Raw genomic sequence first — 27,928 nt, 5'->3', positions numbered from 1 at the left:
AAATAATCGTTGAAAGAAAACCACCTCAGATCACAAGTGTACTCAGAGGCAAGATCAGAGCCTATGGTGAATAAGGAATTTAAAAATCCCATCTCTCCATAAACATAACCAAAAAACTGGCAAAACAAATTATTTTTGAATTTTGGAAATTAACTAAAGGTATGCAACAACCCAAGGAGTGTACATGTAAGAAAAAAGGCTGAATCTCAGTAAGAACAGAGTTTTGTGTTATTTTAACTTATCCCAATCCCCAGATCAGCAGTACCTTTAAAAATAACAGTTTGCATTGTTAGTTAATGAAGAACCAGAACAGACTTCACTTTCAATGTGTTGTAATTATTTGTCTTGACCTGTCTGGTTGCTTCCTGAAAGACTGGCTCAAAAGGTTTGTCTTTATTTTGCTGGACTCAAAAGAAGCCTAGTTAGTACTAAAGAAACTACCCTACTTTGTCCAAAACTTTAACAGGCAAATGTTTTAGTCACTGCTGTCCAAGAGACAGATAACAGAGCAAACAGCAGACTAACCAAAGAGCTAAGGAGGAAAGGGTCAGAGAAAGAGATGTCCATAAGGGTGTTGAAAGCTCCAAAGTATTCCTGGAAATCTAAAGGTCCCACACATGCCCAGTGTTGTACACATGCTCAAGAAAGACCTGGGAAGTTCCTAAACTGTCCCTTCTGGCTGATCTTAAGGGTCTGCAGAAGCAGGAAGTAAAGGCTAAGGCATAACCATAAACTGTCTGAGTGTTGAAGGCATGTCCCAACATGTACAAACAGCACCTCAGCAAAAACTAAGAATTTTTGGTTGCAGGTATTTTAAGGAAATCTCTGTAATATCATTAGCTGACTACTAAACTAATGGCTACACGCGCAAAGAATACAAACTACAGAATTCGTTCAGAAAAGACACTACACAAACAATCCTACAAAAATAAGCAGGACCAACAAACCCTGGAGGGGAAAGAATGTTATTTCTAAAGGTGCCACATTTTAATATTCAAAATGTCCTGTTTTTAACCAGAAACTACGAAGCATGCAAAGAAATTATTTGTAAATCATACATATGATAAAGGTCTAACATCCAAAATAGAGAATTCTTACAACTCAACAATAAAAATATAAATAACCCAATTAAAAAATGTACAAATAGGGGCCTGGATGGCTCAGTGGGTTAAGTGTCTGACTTCGGCTCAGGTCATGATCTCACAGTTCATGAGTTCGAGCCCCACGTCGGGCCCTGTGCTGTCAGCACAGAGGCCGCTTTGGATCCTCTGTCCCCCTCTCTGCACCTCTCCGGCTTGTACTCTCTCCCCCTCTCTCAAAATAAATAAGCTTAAAAAAATGTTTGCACATTTTTTTGCACAGGGGTGCCTCGGTGGTTTAGTCGGTTGAGTGTCCGACTTCAGTTCAGGTCGTGATCTCACAGCTCGTGGGTTCAAGCACCGCATCAAGCTCTGACTGAGCCTGTTTCAAAGTCTGCGTCTCCCTCTCTCTCTGCCCCTCCCCTGGCTCACACTCTGTCTCAGAACTAAAATAAACATAAAAAAAAATATGTGCCAATAATTTGAATAGATGTTTCTCCAATGATATACAAATGGTCAAAAGTACATGAAAACATGATCAACATCATTAGTCATTAGGGAAATACAAAACAAAAACACCATGAGATAGCACCTCACACCCACTAGGATGCTGTAATTTAAAAAAGGCCAGGGGGTGGGGGGAGGGAAAAAAAAGAACTGGAACAACTGTTACTAAGGACATGGAGAAATCTGAACCACTGTACATTGTTGGTGGGAATGGAAAACGGTACAGCTGCTGTGGATAACAGTCCAGCAGCTCCTATTTATGTTAAACATAGAATTACCACACCTTCCACTCTTATACACCCATAAGAATTGACAACAGGTTTCAAACACATATTTGTTCATATGAATATTCATTGTGGCAATTTACAATAACCAAAAGGTGGAAACAACCCAAATATCTGTCAGTGCATGAATGGATAAACAAAATGTGGTATATCAATACAATTAATTATTGTCATAAAAAGGAATGAAGTACCAATACACACTACACATGCAACATGGATTAACCTTGAAAGCTACTGCTAAGAAGCCAATCACAAAAGACTACATACTAGATGATTCAATTCATTTGAAAGTCCAGAAAAGAGAACTCTACAGAGACAGAAAGTAGATCAGTGGTTGCTTAGAACAAAGGGGTTGTGGGGGGATAGTGGGTAATAAAGGGTACAAGTTTCTTCCTCAAGTATAGAATATACTCCAGAATTAACTGTGGTGATGGTTTGCACATATCTGTAAATATACTAAAAGCCACTGCATTGTACATTAGAAAAGGGGAAATATATTTATGTGAATATCTCAATAAAAAATTAAAATGTGGGGGTGTCTGGGTGACTCAGTCAGTTAAGTTCTGACTCTTCATTTTGGCTCAGGTCTTGTGGTTCGTGGGTTCAAGCCCCTTGTTGGGCTCTGTGCTGACAGCTCGGAGTCTGCTTGGGATTCTCTCTCTCCTCTCTGTTGCTCCCCACCCCCTCTATCTCGAGCTTGCTCTCTCTCTCAAATAAACTTAAAAAAAGAAAGAAAGAAAAGAAAAGAAAGATAACAGGAGTGTCTTAAGGGTACTGAGGGAAAATAACTATAACTGAGACTACAACCTATAGTCCTATAAATATAACCTATAACTATAACCTAAGGTGACCCCAGCAATGAGGAGAAAAGAAAGATGTTCCCACATACTGAGTAACTAGGAGAGTTCGTCACCCGTAAGTCCACAGTAAAAGAACTTTTAAAAAGGATCTACTTTCAGGGGCACCTGGGTGGCTCAGTCAGTTGAGCATTGGACTTTTGGTTTTGGCTTAGGTCATGATCTCTCGGTTGTGGGATCAAACCCTGTGTAGGGCTTCATGTGCTCCATGCTGAGTATGGAGCCTGCCTGGGATTCTCTCTCCCTCTCTTTCTGCCCCTCCCCCATGTGGGCATAGGCATATGCACAAGCGCTCTTTCTCTCTCCAAATAAATAAACAATAAAAAAAAGGATCTACTTTTAGAAGAAGCAAAGTACACCAGATACTTCTGCTTCTTTTTACAGTACTGATGGACCAGATTATTCTCACTCAACCTTCCTACGAAGGGCCATTAAAAAGTCAGATGCTGGGGCGCCTGGGTGGCACAGTAGGCTAAGCGTCCGACTTCAGCCAGGTCACGATCTCGCGGTCCGTGAGTTCGAGCCCCAATTTGACAATAAATTTCATATATTTAAAAAAAATTTTTAAAAATAAAATAAAAAGTCAGGCTCTGGGCTGATGGCTCGGAGCCTGGGGCCTGTTTCCGATTCTGTGTCTCCCTCTCTCTCTGCCCCTTCCCCGTTCATGCTCTGTCTCTCTCTGTCCCAAAAATAAATAAACGTTGGGAAAAAAAAAAAGTCAGATGCAATATTAAAAATGACAGTAATAATAGACTCTCTTAAAGCAGAGATCAGCAAAAAAAAAAAAAAAATAGTATAAAGAATTATCAACCCAAAACCTACAACGTGAGAGCCCAAAGAAGTAAGCCCAGTTTCAAGAATGAAATTCTGTATCAGTATTATTAGATAAAATTTAATTCAAGGACAAAATCATTAAGAGTCAAAAGGGTTCTTCTTCTAAGGGCACTTGGGTGGTTCAGTCAGTTAAGCATCTGACTTCAGCTCAGGTCATGATCTTGTGGTTGGTGGGTTCCAGCCCCACATGAGGCTCTGCACTGACAGCTCAGAAATCCAGTAGCCTGCTTTAGATTCTGTGTCTCCTCCTCCCTCTGCCCCTCCCCCACTCACGCTCTGTCTCTGTCTCTCAAAAATGAATAAACATTTAAAAAAAATTTTAATAAAAATGTTTTTAAAAAGTTTTCTTCTAAACAGTGTGAAGGTTCCTCAAAAAATTAAAAATAGACCTACCCTATGACCCAGCAGTTGCACTGCTAGGAATTTACCCAAGGGATACAGGAGTACTGATGCATAAGGGCACTTGTACCCCAATGTTTATAGCAGCACTCTCAACAATAGCCAAATTATGGAAAGAGCCTAAATGTCCATCAACTGATGAATGGATAAAGAAATTGTGGTTTATAAACACAATGGAGTACTATGTGGCAATGAGAAAGAATGAAATATGGCCCTTTGTAGCAACGTGGATGGAACTGGACAGTGTTATGCTAAGTGAAATAAGCCATACAGAGAAAGACAGATACCATATGTTTCCACTCTTATGTGGATCCTGAGAAACTTAACAGGAACCCATGGGGGAGGGGAAGGAAAAAAAAAAAAAAAAGAGAGAGAGGTTAGAGTGGGAGACAGCCAAAGCATAAGAGACTCTTTAAAAATGAGAACAAACTGAGGGCTGATGGGGGGTGGGAGGGAGAGGAGGGTGGGTGATGGGTACTGAAGTGGGCACCTTTTGGGATGAGCACTGGGTGTTGTATGGAAACCAATTTGACAATAAATTTCATATATTTAAAAAAAATTTTTTTAAATAAAATAAAAAGTTTTCGGGGCGCCTGGGTGGCGCAGTCGGTTAAGCGTCCAACTTCAGCCGGGTCACGATCTCGCGGTCCGGGAGTTCGAGCCCCGCGTCGGGCTCTGGGCTGATGGCTCAGAGCCTGGAGCCTGTTTCCAATTCTGTGTCTCCCTCTCTCTCTGCCCCTCGCCCGTTCATGCTCTGTCTCTCTCTGTCCCCAAAATAAATAAACGTTGAAAAAAAAAAAATTAAAAAAAAAAAAAAAGTTTTCTTCTAGATATAGAAACAATTCACAAAGAAAATGTAACATTTGTTAAAGTTTATATGTCTAACGACAGAGCTTCAAAATGTATGAAGAACTGCACTATAGAAAGAAACAAATTTAGACATGCCTGAAAATTTTTAATATTCTTTTTTTTTAATGTTTATTTATTTTGAGAGAAAGAGAGAGAGCAGGGAAGGAGCAGAGAGAGAGAGGGAGAGAGAGAATCCCAAGCAGACTCCACACTGTCAATACAGAGCCCCCCTCAGGGCTTGAACCCATGACCTGTGAGATCATGACCTGAGCTGAAATCCAGAATTGGACACTTAACTGACTGAGACACCCAGATACCCCCAAAAATTTTAATATTGTTAAAACAAAGAGACAAATAGGCAAAAGACCTATAGGAGGATTTAAATAACATATATAACAGGCTTGATCAAACAGATGTTTAATGAACTGAGTCAAATAACAACAACTTGAACTTACTGATGCACATTATGCACCTGGCACCCTTATAAGCACTTTTTATATGTTACATCATTTAACTTTTACAACAACTCTGGAAACAAGGATTCTATGGCTAACTGCATTTCATAAATAAGAAAACTGAGGTGCAGAGATTAAATGTAGTCCAAGGTCACACAACTTTAAACAGTGATCTCAGCCAAAATATGAACTGATGAAAAAATCAGCTTTACCATTATTAGTGTACTGCATGTCAGCAATTAGAAAATAGGATCTTAAGAAAATAATGGATCCTTAACGTTTTATTGGACAAACACTATGATCCTTTACAAAACTACCATCAGCCCTAAGTTTAAAGACTTTAAAAATTTTTTTAAGTTCAAAATACAAGGTCTACTTTCCCCTACCCTAGGAAGGACAATAGTAGGCTTTTCCTCCTCCACGTAAAAATCTTTTGTTTCCTCTACTTAAGGGTCCTGAGACCTTCCTTTTTGCTGATCCATCACAATTTCAAAGTCAGATATGAACAGAAAAACTGCAATTTTGAGATGTTAAGAAAATGGAGTATTCTGGTCTCCAGCCTCTGACTGGTAAGCATTTCTTCCTTTCTGCAATGCAGTCCTTTAAAAAGGCAGTCTCATTGTAAAATTTTGTGTCTGTGATCTTTCCACATCAAACCCAAGCATTCAATAAACAGAAAATCCTACTTTCTTCCAACATAGAATATTTACAAAAACTGATGATGTTCTTGGCCACAAAGAAATTCCAAACACCTACTGTAACTAATACACATATATGATGCATAATACAATAAAATTAGAAATGACCCCACCCACCCACCCCCCCACCCCCCCACCCCCCCACACACAATCAGCCCACTAAGGTCAATATACCTGAAATTTTAAAATACAGACAGCATGGGTGCCTGGGTGGCTCAGTCAGTTAAGCGTCCGACTTCAGCTCAGGTCATGATCTCATGATTTGTGGGTTTGAGCCTCACATGGGGCTCTGTGCTGACAGCTCAGAGTCTGGAGCCTTTGGACTCTGTGTGTGTGTGTGTCTCTCTCTCTCTGCCCTTCCCCCACTCTCTCTCTCTCTCTCTTTCTCAAAAATAAAATAAAACATTTTAAAAAATTAAAATACAGACAGAAAACAGCAGAGCTGAGATATGAATCCAGGTAGTCTGATTCCACAGTTTTGCTCAAACACTGAACACTAAATTATTGTCCAAATTATTATGCTCCAAGTCAGTGTTATCCAAAGTGTGGTACTCATTTAGACATCACCTTTATTATTTCCTAGAAATGCAATTTTATGGGCCCAGGTGATCTGCTGGTTTTCCAGGTTATTGTTAAGCAAACTGAAGTTTAAAAACCCCCTTTCTCTAAACCATGGTTCTTAATCCTGGAAAAAGCACTGCTGTGGATTCCTTATAATGTGAGATAACAATCACTTTATTGTTTAAGCTACTAGACAAGTTTTCTATTACTTGTAGCTGAGAGCATTCTAACTGGATACAAAAACAAATACACAAAAATCAACAAACTTTACAGCTTTCTAATGACAGTAAATCGTATCAGCTCTGCTTTCAGAATACATCCAGAGTCCAATTACTTCTTACACCTCCACCACAATCCACTTCTTGCAAGATACAACTATTACTTTTCTGAATTACTGCAAGAAACTTAACACAGCAGTTATACACTACTTCTCCAAAGCAACAACGATCCTTTCAAAACGTGAATTATATCATGTTCCTCTACTGCCCCCAAATCCTTCTGGCTTCCCTTGTCAGATTAAAATTCAGAGCTTAAAATGGCCGATGAGGCCATTCATGATCTGCCCTGTTCTCCATCAACCGTCTCCCCATTCTCACTCCTCCCCATTCTCACTCCTAACTCTCTGACTTCCCTCCCTCCTCCCTCCTGCAGCAACACAACTTCATCATGATCTTGCCACATGGTGGCCAATGGTGGCCATTCCTAGAATACATCATATACATTCTCACCTTCATTTTTGCATTCCTTTGCCTGTAATGCTCTTTCCTTGCTCCATCATTTTTTTCTTTTTTTTTTTTTTTAAAGATTTTTAAGTAATCTCTATACCCAATATGGGGTTCAAACTTACAACCCCAAGATCAAGAGTCGCATGCTCCACTAAGTCAGCCAGGTGCCACTGCTCCATCATTTCTTTAAGTCTGCTCACATGTTAACTTTAACAGTGAAGTCTTCCTTAACCATTCTATGTAAATTATAAACCATGCCCAGCTCCCTTCCTCTTTTCCCTGTCCTTCATTTTTGTCCACAGTACTTACCAGCATCAGACATATTATGTAAGTACTTCTTTATCTGTTTCATGTCAAATTCTCTTCACTAAATTTTAAACTCCCTTAGAGCAGGATTTTGTGTTTTGTCCACTTTTATACCCTCAGCATTAACAGCAATATCAGGCATGTAGAAAGTACTCAACAAATATTTGCTGACTGAATTGGTGATTAGAAATGTAATTAAAAAAAAAAATCCTGGGGCACCTGGGTGGCTCAGTCGGTTGAGCGTCCGACTTCAGCTCGGGTCATGATCTCACAGTCTGTGAGTTCAAGCCCCGCGTCGGGCTCTGTGCTGACAGCTCAGAGCCCGGGGCCTGTTTCAGATTCTGTGTCTCCCTCTCTCTCTGACCCTCCCCCGTTCATCTCTGTCTCTCTCTGTCTTCAAAAATAAACGTTAAAAAAAATAATAATTTAAAAAAAAATCCTTCCGTTTGTAATAATATCAAAAACGATAAAGTATGTAAAAATCAAACTAACAAAAACTGTAAGATCTTCAGGAAGAACTCTACAAATCTGCTGATAAAAGCTAAATATATATAACGTTCATGAACAGGAAGAGAAATATTATAAAGTTATGAATTCCTCCAAATTAATGTGTAAAGCCAATTAACTAAAATTCTGGTACTGGCAATAAAGAATAGATGGAAGAAACAGAACACAGTTTAAAAACAGACCTCTGAATTCATTTAATTGGTTAAATGTTAGAAATGGCATTTCAAATGGGGAAGGGCACCTGGGTGGCTCAGTCAGTTAAGCATCAGACCCCTGATTTCAGACCAGGTCAGGATCTCAAGGTTGGGGAGTTCAAGGTCCATATCCCTCTGTGCTCACAAGAGTGGAGACTGCTTGGCATTCTCTCCCTGTCCCTCTTTCTCTTCCCTTTCCCCATTCACACTCTCCCTCCCTGTCTCTCTCTTAAAATAAATAAATAAACTTAAAAACACAGAATATGTGCTACATGTGTGTATATATATATATAATAAATATAATATATAAAATTATATATAAATATAAGTTTATATAAATATATATATATCTACATATATAAATGAGTATTACTCAGCCATCAAAAACAATGAAATCTTGCCAACTGAAATGATGTGAATGAAGCTAGAATATATTAATGCTAAGAGAAACAAGTCAATCAGAGAAAAGACAAATAGCATATGATTTCACTCATGTGGAATTTAAGAATTAAAACAGATGAACACATGGGAAGAGGGGGGATGAGAAGAGAGGGAAACAAACGACAAGAGACTCTTAACAATAAAGAACAAACTGGGGGTTGATAGAGGGAGGTGGGTGGGAGATGGGCTAGATGGGTGATGGGTATTAAAAAGGGCATTTGTTGTGATGAGCACTAGGTGTTATATGTAAGTGATGAATCACTGAGTTCTACTCCTAAAACCAAAATTGCACTGTATGTTAACTAACTAAAGTTTAAATTAAGAAAAGAAAACCATACACAATAAAAGATACATAATTTGTAAAAGTATATATAATAACCAGTTAACAATGATTAACCTCTGAAGATTGGGGGAGGGGGATGGAGGAATTACTTTTCACTCAAAACTCACTTTAAGATAAACAGAATATTATACTTTTGTTTCACTTCCAAGAATAAATATTAAAGCAACAATTTAACCTCCATTTGCAGTCCCAAATTAGACCACAAGCCTATAAGATAGAAGTGGGCAGAAGACATGTCCCTGAAACACATTAAACTGAGGGACCTGAAGTTAGTTTAGGACTGCCAAAGAGATTGATGTTAGTTTCCCTTCGCTAAAATAATGGGAACATTTCACATTTCACTTAATCAGCCATAGTCCAACTCAGCCATAGTAAATAAAAGCTACAAGAAAGTTTACTGAGCTACTTTTGGTTAAGTTTTACTTAGACTTCCATCTGATCATTTACTTTTTTAAGAACACTACTGGCATTAAGCGTAACAACTACCTACAAATACTCTTTGACTGGCTGTACCTTCAACCTGGATGTGTATCCAGGCTTAATTCCACAGAAGAAAAACACTGAGTCCAATTAAGATAATGTGGAGCATAGATATTCTCCCCTAGTTCCCAGCCTAATGTTGCACTGAATCCAGTGGTCGATCATTCCGGTGTTAATTCAACTCTGAAACGATATTGTTAATGGCAATACCGACAAAACTCCAGCCACTTGACAAGAACCAGAACATGTAAAACATAAAATACTAAAACTGGATCCTAGGTAGGTATATAGTACTGTCAAGACTAAACAGGGATGGGGGCGCCTGGGTGGCTCAGTTGGTTAAGCGTCAGACTTGGGCTCAGGTCATGATCTCACAGTCCATGAGTTTGAGCCCCACATCGGGCTCTGTGCTGACAGCTCAGAGCCTGGAGCCTGCTTCGGATTCTGTGTCTCCCTCTCTGTCTGACCCTCCCCAGTTCATGCTCTGATTCTCTCTGTCTCAAAAATAAATAAAAGTTAAAAAAATTTTTAAAGAAACGACCAATAAAAAAAACATTTTCAAAAAAAGACTAAACAGGGATGGGGTGCTTGGCTGGCTCAATCAGTTAGACCATGCAACGAGATCATGACTTCAAGCCCCACGCTGGGTGGAGACTTGAAAAAAACAAAAAAAAAAGGACTAAAAAAGTACTGTAATGACTTAATTACACATTTCATTTTAACATATATTTGATAATGGTTAGAAGGGTCAGATAGATCTTGGCTATAATCCTAGAACAGCTTATATTTTATGGATGAGGTCACTTTTAATGCAAATTTTACATTATTGAAACAAATAATGTAAACATTCTAGGAAATGAGTTTCTTAGTACTCTTTATGATATTAAAAACAATTTGAGGGGCGCCTGGGTGGCTTGGTTGGATAAGCGTCCGACTTCGGCTCAGGTCATGATCTCACTGTCTGTGAGTTCGAGCCCCGCGTCGGGCTCTGTGCTGACGGCTCAGAGCCTGGAGCCTGTTTCAGATTCTGTGTCTCCCTCTCTCTCTGCCCCTCCCCTGTTCATTCTCTGTCTCTCTCTGTCTCAAAAATAAATAAATTGTTAAAAAAAAAAATTAAAAAAAAAAACAATTTGATTTACTAGACCTACTTGATCTTTTATCTAGAAATGTCTATTCATAAAATACTATATCCAAAATTTTTATTATTTTAACTCAATAGTAGCATATTGCTACTTTTTTTGCTACTTTTCATCTATAATAATTCATTACGTGAAATTGAGGAAAATGTTGCCCAGACTTTGTAAGTCAAAAACCTAAGAACAAAACTTGCAAAAGGCTTTACAAACTTATTTTCAAGGTTCTACAAACACTTGTTAGACTGTTTTAATATCTCATTCCTAGTCTTCGTGAAGAATTATAGTAAATCAGGTTGGGGTTTTTTTTGTTTGTTTGTTTGTTTGTTTTTTGGGACAGAGAGAGACAGAGCATGAACGGGGGAGGGGCAGAGAGAGAGGGAGACACAGAATCGGAAACAGGCTCCAGGCTCTGAGCCATCAGCCCAGAGCCCGACGCGGGGCTCGAACTCCGGGACCGCGAGATCGTGACCTGGCTGAAGTCAGATGCTTAACCGACTGCGCCACCCAGGCACCCCAGGTTGGGTTTTTTTTAATGTTTTTATTTATTTTTGAGAGAGCGTGACCGGGGAAGGTGCAGAGATGGGGCAGGAGACAGAGAATCCAAAGCGTGCTCCGCGCTGACAGCAGAAAGCCCAATGTGGGATCTCACAAACTGTGAGATCGTGACCTGAGCTGAAGTCTGACACTCAACCGACTGAGCCACCCAGAAGCCCAGATCAGTTTTATTAGATGTATGGATTATATACTAACAGTTTTTGGTCCAACTGTAATTACACAGGTATCTTCGTATTATTTACACAGAATATTTGTTCATGGCTGTTTAGGAGAGTCATGGCTAAGAGGCTAGTAAGTATGGCTAATAAGCCAAAGTACAGGTTCAATTCTCATTCTTTGCAATCCCCCACACAATTACTTTGCTCAATTCTATGGCCACAAACTCAAGTGTTAAAATCAGTTCTAACCAACATCTTATAAATGCCTGTTATGGATCAAAAGAAGAATAATGAATAAATTGTTCAAAACAGCCCATTCTTAGCATACGCTAGAGACAAGTATAACAGACTTCAAGTAACTGGATTAAAGTTCTGGCTTTTATACTTAGCTATTTAATGTTGGGAAAATAACAGCCTTTCAGAGCATCTGCTTTCTTATCTATAAAATAGCAGAGAAATATTCTCTAACACATAAGATTTTTTTGAAGTTCAAATGAAAAATTAAAGAACATGTTCTTTAATATATAAAATACTATATTAATTTGTTACTTGAGAAATTCAAATATCTCTTTCTGAAGGGGGAGAGATGCCCTACACATATGAGGGTCAGCATTATGCAGAATCATTCATGAATTCCTTAACAAGACTTATTTATTGCCTGAAAACAAATGGAGCACCAGTGTATAACTACATACCATATAATGAATTCCTGGAACTACTGGTGGAAGAGTTACTTTCCTGTTACTCTTTTTCTAACCCTGTTTAACTTCAGTTTAAATCTCTGAGGAATGTCTGGCTTTAGAGAGAAGCAATTACTCTGATTATTTGTACCATTTAGTGGTGCTACTGTTTTGTTTCCCTTAAAGATGTATCAGCAAACTCAAAGAAATTACTAATAAAAGCCTGCCTATCTTTCCCCTTGGTCTTCTCTTACAAATATAGAGAGAATATTACAGAGGAGGATAAGTAGTTACTTGTATTTTTAAAATTTTACACCTGACAGTGTAAATATTTTTAAAAGTGCTCATATCTTGAAAAGGCAGGGTCAATGGATTTTGTTTTCTTTTAAAAAACACTGTGAATGCTTTTCATGAAATTGGTTCTTATCACTCTCCCATACCTCTAACACTGCATTTACCAGAACGCACTAATTATCTTTCTTCCTAACTAGATTACAAACTCCCTGAGGCAGAGACAATGTTTTAGAGCTGCTCTGTACCTGTAACACAACACATAGTTGGTCGCTAAGTAAATTTTGAATAGTATTGAACTCCAACAGTATACCTTGGTTTTCTATACTGAGATTTTCTAATCCCTGGACAAGGTCAAATAAGCTTTCCTGAGCTCTCTGATGTTCTCCATAGCTTGAGAGGCTATATAATGTGTTCTGGAGGTTTCATCGTGAAACTGAACGTATCTGATCATGTAAAACATACAAATTATAAAATGACTATATTTTAGATGCCATATATTAGATACTGCACCTTGTTTCTAGGGCTAAAAACATCTAGGATAGGATGGAAACCTGAGAGAAGGTGTACTGATTTTAAGATGTCAAATTCATGGTAGGTAAGTCTCTTTTTCCATGGAATTCAGGTTGCAAATACAAGTTACCTTTGTATCCCTTATCCCAGTGTTTCTTTAACAGAAATTTGTATCATTATCTCTAAGGAACTTCTAGGAAACTTGCATGCCAGAGGGGATGGCTTCAAGGGATCAGTATTGGAAAAAACTTCACTGGTGATTCTGACATTCAGGTTGTTCCTTATTTAGCTCTACTGTGACATTCAGTTGCTATAAACGAAATTTAGTTTCACTTATTCCTCCTTAATAATGTCCATTTAACTCAAGGAATACTATTAGAATGAGTTTTAGGTTTAATTTTTTTTTTAATTGAGCTATAACTGACATACAACATTATATTAGGTTTCATCTTTAACATTGATCTAGTTTGTATTAAGTTAGGGAAATACATATTGGAAATCTTATTTTAGAGCTCTAAAGACAAAGAGAGGTAAGTGGATTTTCCCAGGGCTCACTGGGATCCCTTGAGATCTTGATTCCTATATTTGGCCAAACTTTTCTGTCTGGACCAGAGACTGATGAGCTCAGATGAAATTTATGTCACACAGGGCCTATAATCCACCCTTTGAAGCAAATAATCTAAATACAATTGTTCTTTCTTAAGGAATGTTTTGACCTCAGTGAGACTGCATTTTTTTTGTTGTAGAGATCTAGATTTGGGAAAATTCTTTTGTGTACCCCAGTCAGCTGTGACTAAGAATAACGAGTATTAAGTCCATTATCTTCCTGAAGTCACCATTCTGGGTAATACGTTATGAAAATTATAGTATTAAATAAATGTTTTAACTTATCCAAGAAGAATTCTGATATACGTCAGATTTCTTTCCTACGAATGCATTGCAGAAATAAGTTATGTGATTTTTTTTCAACATGGGCTTCTTTACATGGAGGACATGTAAACAATCTTCAAAAAGCTGATAAGGATGAGTGTGGGGAAAGGGTATTAGCAATGCAGAGTTCTTTTTCAAAAATAAATGCATCTCTACTTGTCCATGTTCAGTCACACCATAGCTTTATTTTCTACAAATCAGTGAAGAAAGAATGACCAGTTTCTGGGTAAAAGCTGACTGATCTAGTGTTTTAAATGTCAACTTACAATTTGGTGCCAAATTCTCATCTTAGGAGACATTTATCCACATTTGCCTAACAACGAATACAATAACAGTTGCAGTATCAACTCCAGATTGAAACACTGCTAAATTACTACTCTTCAACTAGACTGGTTAAAATTCATAGGTGTTCCTGTTTAATAAACCCAGTATATAAACTGAATCAGATGAATAAAGAGATAGTTACATTCTTTCCTTTATAATAGAATTTTCCCTTTAAATAGTAAATTCCTTTAAAGCATTTAAAATAATGATTTACAAAAAGTCTAATTAAAAACACCCTACTCCACAAAGTAATATAATAAGAGTCGTCATTTACTGAGTGCTTATTGTGTGGTAGACTCCACAGAGTAATATAATAATAGGCATCATTTATTGAGCCCTTATTGTTCAGTAGACAACTTGCTAAATGCCACATAAACATTATAGAATTAAATCCTTACAATCCAGTGAGGTAGGCATTATACACATTTTAGATATTGAAAATTTGAGACTCACAGAGATTACATAACTTGCCCAAGGTCACATAGATGGTAAGTGGCAAAGCCAGGGTTCAAACTCAGACTTGAAAGCTAATACTCGTAGATTCTCTCTATATAAATATATAAATACCATACATCTTAAGAAAATGAATCACAGCACACTATACTCCAGGATATCACACAGTCATTATAGCCATTCCTCCTTGCCCTCTTGGCAAAGGTAATCATTTGGACAGATAAACCAGTTTGGGTTTTTTTTGTTTTCTTCTCCCTTCCAGTGTCTACCTCTACTTTTATCAGAATTCAGGGCAAAAACAAGCAGGAATCCAAAGCAGAACATGGGTGGGGCACCTGACTGGCTCAATTGGTAAAGCATGCGACTCTTGATCTCAGGGTCATGAATTTGAGCCCCACACTGGGTATAGAGATTTAAAAAATTTAAAAATCTAAAAAAGCAAACAAACAACCCACAAAGCAGAATATGGGTTAAGATCACACAGGCTGTTTTGTCTCTACTAACAATTGGAAACAAACAAATGCAAGAACACTGACAATAAACTGAATATCTAATCTCTAACCTAGAGCAAGTTGGGGGATTTATTTACAATCACAGAATTTCCATGCCAGAAAGAACCCTACAGCTGCAATAATGGAGGTCCAGAAAGGACACACAGATACCAGTAAACACATATACACTATTATATACATATTATATACACACAGAACACATATTTATAAAATATATGTATGTGAGCACTTATTTCATAGTTCAGAACTGTATTATTTCCATTTATAAAATCCTTAAGACATCACCTTAACACTTTCATTCTCTTTCTACTCAAATTAATTTCAAAATAGAACATTAAAATATACAAATGATCTGGTTCAAAAAATAAGGCAACAAAGAATGATTTAAAAAAAAATAAGATGACAAAAAGAAAAGGATGACATTCTAACAGAGAACTCTGGAAAACTTTGCAACTAACATTTACAGTTAACATTAAATTGTTTATTTGTAGGCAACTGCAAATCGTTTTCTTTTTCTGCTCCCCACCCACCTTGAAAGAGGAAAAAAGAAAACAAAAAAAAACCAAACAAAACTGCCTCTTGGTTGGTAAACTGCAATTCAGTATACACAAGAGTTGGGAATGATCTTCCCAGGGCCTAAACTGTCAACCAAGGGTGACATATACATAAGAATAGGTACTTCATATTTAAAAACCTGCCCTAATCTAGAGATTTTACTGTTTTCTTTTTGCCTGTCTTTCCTGCCACATAAATTCCCTTGTTCTGCAGATTGTGAAGTAAACACTGAAGCACCCAGAATAGGTACACCTATGACTTCTTATTGCAAATTGTAAGCACAACTGAAAATGCTTTTCCACTTTTTTCCTTATAAACGATTGTTTAATTATATCTGTCCACATCCTCTAGTTGGTCAGGAAATCACAGTAACCAACAAATACCATAAATAGTTGGTATATCTGATTATATAAAATTGGGCAGGCATTTGCTATGTTTCTAACCTTCACCTTATTGTTAGATATGACTTCTGTCTTAGCACCACAGTAACGCATAAGATCAGTTTGTTACTTCCTTTCACGGTATTCTATTTCCCTTTTTTAGTTTTTACTAGAAATTCCTGGGATCAAGGACAAAAATGACAGAAAACATTGTCAATACATGTTTCAAAACTGGCTAAACTTTTTTTTTTTTTTTTGCTAAATTCTTATCTAACATGATTTAATTGTAACTTTAACCTCACAGCATCTTAAAAGACTGAGCAACAATGACTGAGATAAATGACATTTCCACCTGATTACAACTGTCAGATGAGGCTTATTAAATCCAAGAGAATACCATAAAATCAAATTCGAGGAAAAATGACTAGGGAATAGATGTTACTTAACCTACAGATATCACTCATATGCCTGCTAAGTAGTTATCAGATGTGTGCCGAAAATACCCAGCAAAGTCATTCTTTTAACAGAAAGTCTTCAAAAGCTAATGCAAATACGTTTTGGATCTATTTCCATTTGAATACATATCTTCATTTTTAAAAGTTATATAATTAAGCAAGATGAATCAAGCACAAATACCTTTGCACAGTTCAATACCACCACCTATTGTTAGTTGCTATTAAGTTAAAATCTTTTTCAAATGGGTCCAAGTGCACTAAGACATGAAACTATAAAACTGACTTGTATGCCTTTATTTTTCTGAGTCCGTTTTTGGTAGGGGTCTAAGAATTCACCAAGTCGGGAAGACCAAATAGGAAAACAGTGTAAAGACAACTACGCACAAGCAGCTAAATTTGGTCAGCTTAAGGGCATTCTTTCTTCTTCCTCCCTCCCTTGGATTTTCCTGGTGTAACGGAATATTTTATTTTGAACATCTAAAAATACTCTTCCAAAACCACAGTACTAGTTAGATTACTAAAAATTTTAATTCAGTTCCCAGTCTGTCACCAATTGGGAAACGGTAATCTAAGGCCTGGGAATGGAATTCTTGGCCTGTAACAAAAGTACTTAATAATTTGCAAGAAAAACTCAACCAAGATTTGAAAAGAGACACTCAGGATAAAAACAGAAGGATTTTAGAAATTAGGCTTTAAAAAGTGACAATAACACTAACAGCTAAAACTGACAAATAACCTAAAACATAAGAATTTAAAAGTGTAAATACTTCTAAACACTTCTAATACTGATTTAATGAATGAAAATCTTCAATGTACATCTAAGAATGTATGACTTAAATATCAAGAATACACTCTGTAGGGGCCCCTGGGTGGCTCAGTTGGTTAAGTATCTGACTGTGGCTCAGGTCGTGATCTCACAGCTCTGGAGTTTGAGCCCTGCATGGGGCTCTACACTGACAGTGCAGAGCCTGCTTGGGATTCTCTCTCTCTCTCTCTCTCTCTCAAAATAAATAAATAAACTTAAAAAAAAAAAAAAGGAATACACTTTGTAAGGTTTTTGCAAAGCTAAATATTTTTAACAACTTAATGGAAAACATAATTTTCAAAGTGTAATGGCTTATGTAGACTGTACAAAGAAACATCTTGATTTTTAAATAATGAATGACTACAATATAAGTACATGATTAATGTGCCATGTTTCAAAGGTAAAAAGGACCCATAATTATACAATAAACATCAATAACACTATAAAAAAAAAAAAAAAAGATTGTCTGAATGGGCCCCAAAACCCTAAACCTCTAATTTGGACTTTGTATAATGTTAGATAACTGCTTGCAGACAAATCTCAAAAGTGTTATAACAAACAAACAAACAAACCTTACTGTTACTAGTACTCTTTCCCATTGCAAGCCTTTTCAAATAGAATGAAACAAATGGCTGTCACCCACTGGAAAAATGTGTGACATTTTCCACGTGCACCAATTTGGAAAATATGGTTATTTACTACGCAGAATGTTCTTTAGATTAGAAGATAAATCCTTATGGGAGAAAAAGGTAATTACTGCAGCCTTAGCAGTACTGTGCAACTCTGCTTCCAAACTTTAACAATATACTGGAGTAACTGTTTTATTTTATTTTTTTATGTATATTTTACTTTTGAGAGAGAGAAAGAGAGAGAGAGAGAGAGAGAGAGCAGGGAAGGGGCAGAGAGAGAGGGAGACATAGAATCTGAAGCAGGCTTCAGGCTTCGAGCTGTCAGCACAGAGCCCAATGCAGGGCTCAAACCCACGAACCTGTGAGATCATGACCTGAGCTGAAGTCGGACACCCAGCCCAGCCAACTAAGCCACCCAGGTGCCCCTGGAGTGGCTGGTTTAGAAGAAACAGCCAATGAAATATGGTCCTCTGCTTTTATTAAAAAGTTACAGATTCATAGGATTCTAGAACAAAAGGAACCTTAGTAATTGATTCTAACTTCCTTGTTTTGCAAAGAAGGGAAATGACCAAACCGGAGAAGCGAAAAGAAATGACTAAAGTTATAGTTAGCTGGTGGCAAACATCAAGATTAACTAACATTATCAGTCCTCTCGACTCATAATGCAGTATGTTCTTTCTGCCATACCACATTTTATGATTTTTCTTATTTTGGACAAAATGATTTGATAAAACGAAGCAGGCAAATAAGTACTACAATCTAACCTTACAGACTAAAATATTATACACTTATCAAAGCAGCAGTGAGGAATAATGAAAAACAATAGTGAACAGGGATTCAAAGTACTCAAATTGGAGCTTATCAATTCCTAACTATGTGAATCTTAACATTTCCAGGCACTGATTAAACAGTAAATTGTATCTATGATGTCGGTTAATGTTTTCAATGTAGATAATGCTAGACTTTTTAATAAACTCAAATAAGATAAAAATTTTCCTCTAATAGTACTATAACCTTATAATGGAGCTACTAAGAGAATGACAAAATAGACAGGTTTTACCGAAAAAATCTAAACTTAGATTCAAGGGCTAGCTTATTTACACACGTCTGTCACTAATCTCACTGAGTGTTAAGATAACATGTTATAATACTTAAAATGAAGGACAACTTCATTCTTGATAGCAAAGACAAAATGAAATATACTGAGTGAAGAAATTTAGGAAAGTTCTTTTCCATACTTTTTATGGGCTTTGATGCTATGTTATGCTAAAAACAGAGCAGAATGACAGAGTGAAGTTTAAAAAATGCAGATTGGAATCTTGGCTTCCCCCCCCCCACCCTTACTAGCTGTGCAACTTGAACACTTCTTAGGCCCTAGCTTTCCTCAACTGTGAAACAGAACCATGAGAATTGGAAGTTACTGAAGTAGGAGCACCCGGCTGGCTCAGTAGGTAGAGCATGTGACTCTTAATCTCAGGGTTGTGAGTTCAAGACTCATGGTGGGGGTGGATCCTACTTAAAATAAAAATTAAGAAGTAAACAAAAAATTAAAAAACTAAGGTAAAACATCTAGCTCAGTGTCTGGCATGCAGGATGCAATAACTATTATTAAGTTACAAAGACAATTTATCAAAATTTGCCACAAAACAATGTGCACTGTAAGTTATGCAATAAAAAGTATTTAGATGAAGACTTTCAACTGAGAGACACATTATTCAGAGTGCATTATGCTAGCTTTTCGGGTTATTTTGTAGAAATTTAATGCCAAAGTGATACAGCAAAGAACAACAATAATTTTCACATCTCTGTATCTTTTTAACTTCTACCCAGCTGTCATCTACTCTGGCTGTTTCACAGCTACATATCTAACAAGTACTCTTATCTCTTCATTTTAACTTAAAAATTTTTTCTACACCTATAGCCCTGAGCATCAGATTTAAAGTGTGTGGTCTGCAGTTACAACATCCAAAAGAATAATACTCAGAATATTCCTTAAAGAAAGATTTTAATGAATCAACTATAAAAAGATAAACTTCAGTTATCTTTCACCCAGAAAAAAATGCAGCTAAGAAAAAGAAAACAGTCTTTCACTTTCTGTATTAATCATAATTAATCTGAAATTAGTTATTATTTGCTACAAAAATGTCCTCAGGGATTGGCTATCTGCTTACAATCATAAAATTATCAGTCCTTTAAAAACCATTCTGTAATTTTGAGAATTAAAACAATAATTTGAGGGTTGCCTGGGTGGCTCAGTCAGTTAAGCATCTGACTTCTGCTCAGGTCATGATCTCTCAGTTCACAAGTTCGAGCCCTGTGTGGGGCTGTGTGCTGACAGCTCAGAGTCTGGAGCCTGCTTTGGATTGTCTCCCTCTCTCTCTACTCCACCCTTGCTTGTGCTCTCTCTCTCTCAAAAATAAAAATTTTCTTAAAACATAAAAATAACATGATGTCATGTTTTAGATACGAAGAGACTGTTTTACCTTGTCTGCATCTTTTATCCATTGGAACTAAATATTTAAAATGTTTTCAATGAATTAGCAATAAGTTTACTACTTCATGAGACCATTTTATTGTTTTACTGCTTGTAAATTAGGTTAGTAAAGAGGTAAATGGGGAAAAGAAGAGGTAAATGGGGAAAAGAAGAGGTAAATGACTTTATGAAATATTCAGATAATGAAACTCATTAGCACATATCATTTCCACCCCTTCCCATTTGTATTCTGGCATGTGACCACTTCACATCATAATAAAGGACTAAAATGTTTTCTTATAAACCAAAAGCGAATCACAAATACTGTACAAGGAGGGTTTTTTTTTTTATCCCTTATTTAAAAAAATTTTTTTTCATGTTTATTTATTTTTGAGACAGAGAGAGAGAGAGAGAGAGAGAGAGAGAGAGAGAGGTGGGGGAGGGGCAGAGAGAGAGGGAGACACAGAATCCAAAGCAGGCTCCAGGCTCTGAGCTGTCAGCACAGAGCCCCACATGGGGCTGGAACCTGTGAAGTGAGAGATCATGACCTGAGCCTAAGTCCAATGCTTAAAAGACAGCCATCAAGGCGTGCCCCCCTCCTTTTTAAAAAAATCTTATCAAATACCTTTAGAAAGCTTCAGTTGCTTTAGTTCAAGGTAATAGATATACTTAATAAGGCAATATTTTTATTATAGTATCAAGACTACAGGTAAACTACAAATTAAAATATAAGCTAAGGGGAGCCTGGGTGGCTCAGTCGGTTAAGCGTCCGACTTCGGCTCAGGTCATGATCTCACGGTCCGTGAGTTCGAGCCCGGCGTCGGGCTCTGTGCTGACAGCTTACAGCCTGGAGCCTGTTTCAGATTCTGTGTCTCCCTCTCTCTCTGACCCTCCCCTGCTCATGCTCTGTCTCTCTCTATCTCAAAAATAAACAAACGTTAAAAATTTTTTTAAATAAAATATAAGTATAAAAATAAGATATAGCAATGCAATTTTAAAACACATACTACAAAAAACTCCTTCCAACAATAATTCATGCAGTCTAGAAGAAAACAAAATGATAAAGAGCAGACTTCAGTGGCAAACGGCTATCCTCCACTCAGATCTTTGGTATTTGGGTTTCTCTTTCAGGATTCCTGTTAACTGCTAAAAGTCTATTCAGTAATTTTAAGGATGGTCTTGACTTTTACAGTAGTACTGAATGTACAAATCACCAAAAATTAAGCTTATTGGGTCTCTCTACATTAAGGCAAACTAAAGTTCTATTAAAGTAAACACCAAATCATATCTACTATGATACTTCTTCCCATGATTAAGTTAAATATGAAAATTCTAAGGAGGCCAATTCCTTGATTTTCTCCATTCCTAAACTGCAACAGTAATATTGTAGAGCAAACCAAGGAATAGACTAAACTGAAGACCCTCAGGTAACAATTTCACCCTCTGCACCTAGCTGGCAAGTTTCCTGAAACTTTGTCTGTCTTACAATTTCATCCTTCAAATGGAAATGAAGAAACACACCAAGTGAGATGTACACTGAGCTCTGAGTGATCCCAGGTCAGTTTGATTCTCTGCCAGAAAGGGCCAGGTAACATTTACTCATTTACTCTTCTTGTTGTAGCAGTTTCTTTCTCTTATCAATAAACCCCAGTAAACCTTGTGGTATATTACCACACTACTGCAATTCGTCAGTACTTAGAATATACTTCACTTCCAAAGGAATCACTTCCCTAACACGGACTTCCCTTCACTAAAGACACTTTCAGATGTTTTCCTATTTCCTCATCCAGTCGTCCATTCCACAGCTATAAACCTCTCGCCAGAGGAGGAAGAGTTCTTAAAGAATGGATTTTCTGAAGTCTCTCAGGCCTTCATCCCAATCTCAAAGCCTGTACACATCTGAGAGTTCCCAGAAACAATGAGCTACAAAAGTACAGACTAAACGGGAAAGAAGAGGAAGTATCAGAACAATACCCAAACCAAACACAGCACCAAAAACCCGTGGTAGTCTCTATCATCCCAGTCTACCAACCCCCACTTCCCTAGAGTAACCAAACAAGGGCTCTCAAACTCGGAGAAATGGCCCCCTGGCCCATAATTTCCCTCTCGTTTCACGAAGAAGGTGGCAGAAAGAAAAGAAGCAAGCCGGTAGATCGGAGCTGTGATGCTTTTTCTGCCGAGAGGAGGGAGGCAAGCCAAGGGTTGTGTAAAGAATGGAAAGCTGAGTGATACTGGGGGGAGGGGGGAATTAGGGCGCCAGAGCTAATCCCTTGCCGGGGCCCGCTGGTGAAACAGGCTGGAGGCAACCAGCCGGGAAGACCAGGGAAGCTGGGCTGCTGCATTGGGCTTTCGGGTCGAGAGAAAGGGGAAAGAAGTCTGGCAGCCCCAGCGGTCGGTGGATGACGGCGCCAGGCAAGGGAGGCGGCTCTGTGCGGAGCGAAATTTTCGGGACACAAGAGCGGGAATCGTTTTGTTCACGCCGCCCCAACCCCCCCCCCCCCCAGGCTCACACCTCAAACCTGCTCTTGGTCACTCCGTTCACGTCCCTCCTCATGGGGTCGGCGGGTGCGGCCGAGGCCGGGTGCTACGGCGTGCGGAGTGCAAAGACTGGGGGCCCCGGGCAGGCCCGGGAGTTCCGGGACCGGGAGGAGGTGGAGGAGCGGCGGGCAGGGGCCGTCAGCGAGGAGCAGAAACCTCTGGGCTCCGGCGGGGCCTCCTCCACCTCCCGCAGAGCCGGCGGCTGCGACGACTGCCTGTCGCTAGCTCTTCTCTCCCCTCAGCCTCAACTTCAACCCAAAACAAAAACACTCCCCACCTGCCAGCAACGCCGTTCCTCATTGGGCAGAGCCGCCTGGGCCTCGGAACGGCGTGGGGAGGGGAGGAGGAGGAGCGCGCGGCGGCGGCGGCGGCGGCGGCGCGGGACCACCCCTCCCCCACTCCCGGGCGCAGCCCGCGACGGTCCGCCCGGGAGCAGCCGGAGTGCGGCGGCGGCGGCGGCGCGAGTCCGCTCTTGCCTCCAAGGCACGCAAGCCCACCGCGAGAAGCAGAGGCAGGGAAGTGCCTATCTGTCTGTGTGTATTTGTGTATGGGAGGGGCTGTGGGGAGGGTGCGAGTGCGCGCGTGCTCGCGGACTCGCGAGTGAGGAAAAGCAGGACAACTGCAGATAGTACCGGAGCCCATCTAATCCCCTTCGCCGGCAAACAGCACGCACCAACCCAGCAAACACTTGAGCTTTCTGCCTAGTCCTCCCAGTCCCCTAAGACTTGTCTCTTCTTCCCCAGTAGCCTGTGCATCCACACACGTCCTTCCCGGCCACCCAACTCCCTTCCCCTATCACTCACTGTCGCCTTGAACCCAAAGTGCAGCAGGCGGTCCCTGCTCGGAGCCATTTTCCTCCTTTCTGGTTGTCTCTAGGTTGAGGCAGTGCTGCTGCTGCCGCCGCCGCCGTCGCCTTTGCTGTCGCTGCCGCCGCCTCCCCCGCCCCCGTGGATTGCATTACCGGGTGTTGCAGGGAGGCCTGGGGGGCCGCCGCAGGGCGTGGGTCTCCCTGTGCATGGATCAGCAGGACGGGGATGGGGGGTGGGTAATTGCGCTACCCTCTGCTCCAAGAATATGCAGCGAGGCCCCACCTCGCGTCTTGGGGTCAGGGCGTTCAGTGCAGGAGCTGGGCGACCCTTCCTTTTAGCTGGGGGAGGGGCGCGCTTTGGTGTCGGGGGGGGGGGGTTGCCTGGCGAGGCTGAAGGGCCTTTGGCTTCCCCCGCCCCTCCGCCACCAGACGCCGCTGCCACCCAATGGGCTCTAGTGCCTGCCCGTCCTCCAATCGGGGCTCTGTTTGGTGAGAACCTGATCCTGACGCCACTTTGGCGGGAGAAACAAGCGTGTTTTAGCGAGTAGGCGGGCGCGCTGGCCGAGTGGAAATTGCGACATTCAGCTGACTCCTTGGTTCCTATAAAAGCTAGTTTGTGTCATCATATTATTATACTTTAGCAACACCAGCCCTCAGGATCTCGAAATTTATGATCGAATTTCTATGGATTAGGGAATACGTTTACTCTTTTAGAGCGACAGACTACAGAATCATGCACCGAAGATGAAATAATAGAAACTATTGTAAATTCGAGCAGTCCTGGCAACATCATCTCCCCTAATTGTATTACAAAGTATGTGTTTGTCTTCATATCGCTTTTAAATCGCAGTTTTAGTGACTAGATTGTTACCAATGTGATTTGAGAGAGTGTATTTAAGAGCAACTTGTGCTGGAGATCTTTTTAAAATAGGGATATTCATGCTTGAAGCTTTATTACCCAACTTTTTTTTTTTTTTTTAACTTTTTCGTGTTTATCCTAGAAAGGGCTTCCTGAGCAAGGAACCAAGCTTTGGAAAGTCATTCTCAGGCCCACAAACTCAGTGATCTAGAGGTTATATTCTTTTCCCTGATACTTTTAATGTTACTGCTTCTCTTCAGCCATATAAAAATAGTTTAGTTCCATGTATCTAAGAGCAGTTTTCTCCCGACTATTGATGAATTTGATGACTAAGGCCTGCAAACAAGAGTCAAACTGGCTCAGATAAATGAAGAAAATTTTCACAAGTCTGTTTCCTTTTTTCAATTATCCTTTCCAGTTAACCTATTTGAGTAATTATCAGGGAAGACTTTTACTTCCTGATTGAATTTTTTTTCTGAATGGTGTATTTTTAAAAAGCTAAATGAAAATCACTCAAAGGTTAAAAATTAACTGCACAGGGGCCCTGGGTGGCTCAGTCGGTTTGGCATCAGACTTTGGCTCAGTTCATAATCTCCTGGTTTGTGGGTTTGAGCCCAGTATCGGGCTCTCTCCTATCACCACAAAGCCAGCTTTGGATCCTGTCCCCCCACCCTACCCCTGCTCTTCCCCTGCTCACTATCAAAAACAAATAAACATTTAAAAAATTACTACACAAAGGTATATTACTTTTTATCAAAGAAATTTATTTTAATGTAAATAAACAGGTTTTTTTAATGTTTTGGGGAAAAAAATCCCACAGATTTTGTCTACTTTCAAAAAAATGAAAAACCCCAAAGTATTTACAGAACGGCCATACACACAGAAAATCAAATTTGAAAGATTTTTTTTTAGAAAAGACCCTCCCCAGCTGCTCCTGATGTACATTTCTAAAACACAAAATTTATAAAGCCCAGCTTTTACAGCTGAGCATGTTTCCCAACCTAGCATCTGAGATGTTAAGTACTTCCTACCCCTCAAAAAACTAACTCCAGGGTAGAAATAAGGGGGCAGGGAGATTGAAAAGAGGAAAAAAAAAGGGGGGGGGGGAATGAATTGCCCAGGGATTGTGAATGAGTTTCCTATACTGGCATCTGCTTCAAGTGACTTGACTGGATACTGTATGACTCACTGGCTCCCTTGAAAGGGTTGCTTCTGAGAATTCATGGTATTGCTGCACTAAGTTTTCAGACCTAAGCCTTAAGGAAAATCTTCCCAAGAGTCACCAACCTCAAGGCCAGTTTTGGCAATTATATCCTGCTTCGTTTCTCCCTCCTCCCTTCTTTAAAATACCGGTTTTAAAACACATAGATTTTGAACCTGAAATCTTCATGTACATCAGAGCAGGTTTTGACCAAAAACCCCTAACATGGAGCCAAAAGACAGAAGAGGAATCAGGTCAAACTAAGAATACACAAGACACCAGCAGCAGAAGATAGGTGGAAGTTGACTTCATGTCCTTGCAGTCCTTTGAAACAGGAGAGTGAGTACACCTAGACAGGAGGGAGGTGTCCCAGGCTTGGTTTATTCTGCCTCTTCTCCTCCACCCTGTGAAGAAATGCAGTGCTCCCTGGTTCTCAGGCAGGGTGAAGCAGGTTAGCCCCGGCTCCCTGTTAAGCAAGTTCAGATGCTGGGTCAGTGTGTGGGGTGTGCCCATCGACAATTCAGGGGCTTATCCTTCATCCAGATCCTAACTCGGGATTCTTTGATCTGGGATGAAGACAGAAAGAGAGAAAAAGCTTCCCAGTTTACTCATTTTGGTATCTGTTGGCTCTGCTTGGGGAAGCTGAGCCCCTGATATGTAGTACATTCCCCATAAGATTTTCCCCACCCAGAACAAACTTAAAACCGTGTAACTTTTTTTTTTTTCTCTGCAGAAACCAATGGGATAGGATTCAAAACTAGGTGAGAAACTTGTGAGAAATCCAACCTGGTTATATGTCTGAGAGGCTGCTACTGTATCAGCATCACAAGATAAAGCACTCTGGTATCACCTTGCCCATGTCCTCCTTAGTGTCACCCAAGACATTTGACTCTGATACGGTAACCGATAACTTTTCTTGCTCCACTTTGCAATGTTTCGTTTCCTACTTCTTATTACCTTGGGACACAAAAGTGGCAGAGTTGTTGAGAGCTGATGACCAGAAAAGGGAGAACACTAGAGGAAATCAGAGACAGTCAGGAAAGAACGCCAAAGCTGATTTTCCAACTCTATGCTAACTCCAACCTGCAGAAAGAGCTGAATATAGAAATCTTCTTCATTATCTGATGAAGTCACTCCGTTTATCACACACACACACAAATGAATCACCTGGCTTTTTTTTTTTTTTTTTTAATCCAGAAGAGTTGTGCTGGGGACCGTGCCCCGTCCTGCTGATACAGATCCTGAATGGAATCATCAGGAATGGCACAGTGCAGGTGTCAAAATCAAAGTAAGGCCGCAGAATTTTGAGAGGACCCTCCAAATACTGAGAACTTGTGTTGCACTTCATGTGGTCTCCTGGATTTCTATATTTATGAGAAGGGCTTCTTATTGATGTCCCCCAGAATCCAGACTCAGACCTATTCCTCCAAAAAGGTCCAATTTTGTTGCTACATAGTAGCAAGGGTTTATCTTCACGCCCACCTAGCATTCCAGGCCCCCATTACTTTCAAGTGAGCTTGAAATTGTTTTAAGTGAACTATGGCTGCAAATTTTTTCTGTTTTATCTAAGGGAGCATACAGTGGAGTGATTAAAGTCTGGACTCCTTCTCCTTACGATAAAGAGAAACAAGGAGCCCAGCTCTCAGGAATGGCATCAGTTCTCCAACAAACAAAATGCTGGGATGTGGACTTTTGGCACATTGTGGAAATAGGAGAACTATTAATTCTGTAATGGTTTTCATGCCACTGGGTCAGGGAGGCTGTACCACATTAAACCTTACTACATCTGAAAACATGTTTATATCCCAAAAAGCCAGCCCAGCCTTTTTTAAAGAAAAACAAGACTATAAATCAATACCTCCACAGGGAGGTAATTCCTAATATTCCTATGATGTCTGAACCCTATGATAAATCTCCTAAAACAAAAATACCATTTTGGTTTTTTCTACTTAACTCCAAAGGTGGGCTCTAATCTGCATGGGCTTGATGGTACAGTACCAGCACAAGCTACAGGCTCCCTACCACCAAATAAGCCTTGCTTTTCCACCTCCCCTCACTTTGAACCCTGAACCTTATAGAATTAGAAACACTGTATAAAGACAAACAGATTTAAAATATTATGAATAAATAGCTAAAATTATCTTCCCTCCCCCA

The 27,928-nt window shown here is 39.5% G+C and overlaps 1 protein-coding gene across 5 annotated transcripts in view; it reads right to left on the bottom strand.

The window, feature by feature from the left end:
- Positions 1-23,880, bottom strand: part of FBXL20 (F-box and leucine rich repeat protein 20) — a 101,397-nt gene extending 77,517 nt beyond the window's left edge. For 2 of the 5 annotated variants that reach the window (XM_047845403.1, XM_047845405.1), the window contains exon 1: positions 23,710-23,880. In XM_047845403.1, the coding sequence (XP_047701359.1) occupies positions 23,710-23,757 (48 nt within the window). In that variant the 5' untranslated portion in view covers positions 23,758-23,880. Of the gene's footprint in view, positions 1-22,880; positions 23,181-23,709 lie in introns of those variants that run through there. The other 3 variants (XM_047845406.1, XM_047845404.1, XM_047845407.1) reach the window with 2 other exon arrangements.
- Between the last annotated feature and the right edge of the window lie 4,048 nt (positions 23,881-27,928).

The sequence above is a fragment of the Prionailurus viverrinus genome, unplaced genomic scaffold, assembly GCF_022837055.1.
Source record: "Prionailurus viverrinus isolate Anna unplaced genomic scaffold, UM_Priviv_1.0 scaffold_35, whole genome shotgun sequence".
NCBI classification, from domain to species: Eukaryota; Metazoa; Chordata; class Mammalia; order Carnivora; family Felidae; genus Prionailurus; species Prionailurus viverrinus.
This window is presented reverse-complemented; position numbering and strand designations above follow the sequence as displayed.